At 32.4% G+C, this 3,283-nt stretch overlaps 1 protein-coding gene across 1 annotated transcript in view; it reads left to right on the top strand.

The window, feature by feature from the left end:
• Nucleotides 1-3,283, top strand: part of NUCB2 (nucleobindin 2) — a 92,245-nt gene that overhangs the window by 69,212 nt on the left and 19,750 nt on the right. Inside the window, exons 7-11 of the mRNA XM_011992949.1 lie at nt 604-707; nt 1,863-2,048; nt 2,233-2,323; nt 2,912-2,970; nt 3,069-3,161. Coding sequence (XP_011848339.1) covers nt 604-707; nt 1,863-2,048; nt 2,233-2,323; nt 2,912-2,970; nt 3,069-3,161 — 533 coding nt within the window. The remainder of the gene's footprint in view (nt 1-603; nt 708-1,862; nt 2,049-2,232; nt 2,324-2,911; nt 2,971-3,068; nt 3,162-3,283) is intronic.

Below are 3,283 nucleotides of genomic sequence, written 5' to 3'. Positions count from 1 at the left end.
ATAAATAAATAAATAAATAAATAAATAAATAAATAAATAAATAAATAAATAAAGCATAAGGCCAGGCATGGTAATCCCAGGACTTTGAGAGGCTGAGGTGGGAGGATCACTTGAGGCCAGAAATTCAAGACCAGCCTGGGAAATATAGTGAGACCCCGTCTCTACCAAAAGTTAAAAACAAGAAATTAGCCAGGCATAGTGGTGCACACCTGTTGTCCTAGCTACTTGGGAAGCTGAGGTGGGAGGATTGCTTGAGCCCAGGAGGTCCAGGATGCAGTGATCCATGATTGCACCATTGCCCTCCAGCTTGGGTGACAGAGCGGGACCATGTCTCAAAAAAAATAAATTAAAAAAAATAAGGAGAGAGAATTTTTAAAAATACACATATTAAATTGTATTCCACTCTAGGTTCAAGGACACTACCTTTGACTAGAATAACATATGCAGTATTCATAAAGTAAATATAAGCCTTTATTCTAAAACTTTGTATTTCCTTATAAAATCCTGTAGGAATAAATATGAAATCTTTTTCTTATGTATAATTATTATAATTTTTCTAGCTTCTAGAAATTGATCATTTACAGTTTTCTCATTTTCTTTCAGATATAGGCATGGACCACCAAGCTCTTCTAAAACAATTTGATCACCTAAACCACCTGAATCCTGACAAGTTTGAATCCACAGATTTAGATATGCTAATCAAAGCGGTGAGAATAATTCCAAAAAGTTTTGTCTTTATTGTGCCTTTGAGGTTTTGTAATTTGACAAGTAAACCCAATGAAATGGAAATATAACTTTTATATATTCTGTTGAAGATCTTTAAAGGAAGGTAGCTTAACCCTTGTTAATACAGATATTAATATGTACATACAGGTCTAAAATCCCTTATCCACAATTCCTAAATCCAAAAGTTGTAAAAACTGAAACCTGACCTGAATAAACCAACTACAGTAATACTATTTACAGTTTTTATTTAACCTACTTAGTGTGAGTATTTATAGATTTTGCTTAAGAAATACTAGTCTGTTTGATTACAGATGCTACAGGGATATTCCATAATATGGCATATGTGCCATATTCCCTTTCTTTAAGGTAGAAAATTCTGAAGCACATCTGGCCTCAGAGATTTTAGATAAGAGTTTGTGGACCTCTCACATTATATGTGAATGGAATTAGTTCTAACCTGGCAAGTATTAGATTAGTTCAATGGTTAGAAGCTATTTTAGTTTTCTATACTGTCTAGATTTGATATAGTTCCTTTCTTCTTTTTTTTCTGAAATCAACTTATATACTAGTTGCTTATGATGAGTTTCTTAAAGTTGGGGCTAGCTTTGAACTTTTAGTTTATTTGAATACCTACATCTCTGGTAATAATAGTGACGAAAATTGCTGGGCATGGTGGCTCACGCCTGTAATCCCAACACTGGGAGGCTGAGGTGGGTGGATCACCCAAGGTCAGCAGTTCAAGACCAGCCTGGCCAACATGGTGAAACCCTGTCTCTACTTAAAATACAAAAATTAGCCGGGGGTGGTGGCAAGTGCCTGTAATCCCAGCTACTCAAGAGGCCTCAGGAGGCTGAGGTGGGATAATTACTTGAACCAGGAGGCGGAGGTGGCAGTGAGCTGAAATCATGCCACTGCGCTTCAGCCTGGGTGACGGGTGAAACTCTGTCTCAAAAAACAAAAAAAAAAAAGAAAAAACTTGACTAAAATTAAATGGTAGAATTAAAAAAGAGGAATCCAGTATGTTTTTGCTTTCGTGTACCACATCTGTTCAAGAGTATGCTATATTCAAGAATGGCTTTATTTACATTTTTCAAATGCATGTTTTTATTTAACTTAAATGCATTATTGCATTTCAGGCAACAAGTGATCTGGAACACTATGACAAGACTCGACATGAAGAATTTAAAAAATATGAAATGATGAAGGAACATGAAAGGAGAGAATATTTAAAAACATTGAATGAAGAAAAGAGAAAAGAAGAAGAGTCTAAATTTGAAGAAATGAAGAAAAAGCATGAAAATCACCCTAAAGTTAATCATCCAGTAAGGATTGTGACTTTATGAAACCATTTTTAGATAAAGATACTTCTTTGTATCAGCGGAATTTTATCGTGTTATTAGTACTGAAATCTTGATTCTTATGCAAAGTTCCTCAAATTTATATTTTGAGTCTATACAGATAGATTATATTTTGTTTTGAGCAATTTTTTTTTAAATTGGTTCACAGGGAAGCAAAGATCAACTAAAAGAGGTATGGGAAGAGACTGATGGATTGGATCCTAATGACTTTGACCCCAAGACATTTTTCAAATTACATGGTAACAATTTGATACAAATATTAATATTTATATCTGCTGTTTGAAAAAATACTTGCTTTCCTCTTAATTGATTTCTGCCAAAGTCTGCTATTGAGTTATCTAGTGAGAGTAAATGATTAGAGTTTTTCTAGGGTAATATGATAGTCTTTGTTGCTCACCTGCAGTATAAAATTTTAGATCAGTAGCTGTGTCTTTATACTGGCTTTTACTGTTGAGTCATATGAATTATTGCAGAGTCCTCTGTAAACTGAAAACTGTATACTGTGACTAGCTAGGTTATATCTGATAGGCTTTATACTATAATATTACATTTTACTTCTACTCTCATAGAATATTGCTTTACTTTATATTTTTGGAAAAAATAGTCAAGATATGCTTTCCTCACAAATAATTATGAGTTACAAATAAATATAGCATATTTATCAGTTGAGCTGATCTAAAGCTTCATGAAAAAAAAGAAATGCTTTTCTGCAGTCTATTGATGCTCACATCAGTACTACTTTTGTAAACCTTTTATAAATCATTGTATTTTAATTATTTTCTAAGGTATTAAAATCTATTTTTGCATTTGTAACTTTTAAACTTCAGATGTTAATAGTGATGGATTCCTGGATGAACAAGAATTAGAAGCCCTATTTACTAAAGAGGTAAATGAGTTTATTAAGTATTCAATGTTCTTGTTCTCTTTCTTTTTTTTCTTGTTACTTTCTTTCCTTTCATGTTCATTTGAAATTTTTCTTTTTAGTTGGAGAAAGTATATGACCCTAAAAATGAAGAGGATGATATGGTAGAAATGGAAGAAGAAAGGCTTAGAATGAGGGAACATGTAATGAATGAGGTATGTTTTAAAAGTTTAAGATAATATATTATTTCTATATATTATTTAATTCTTGCAATAAATCTTACTTTAAGATGGAAAATATACAGAATTTATATTTAAATGGAGTTTGCGTTTTTTTT

This window comes from Mandrillus leucophaeus, unplaced genomic scaffold (genome assembly GCF_000951045.1).
Source record: "Mandrillus leucophaeus isolate KB7577 unplaced genomic scaffold, Mleu.le_1.0 Scaffold420, whole genome shotgun sequence".
Lineage (NCBI taxonomy): Eukaryota > Metazoa > Chordata > Mammalia > Primates > Cercopithecidae > Mandrillus > Mandrillus leucophaeus.
The sequence above is the reverse complement of the archived record's forward strand: the minus strand, read 5'-3'. Positions and strand labels throughout refer to the sequence as shown.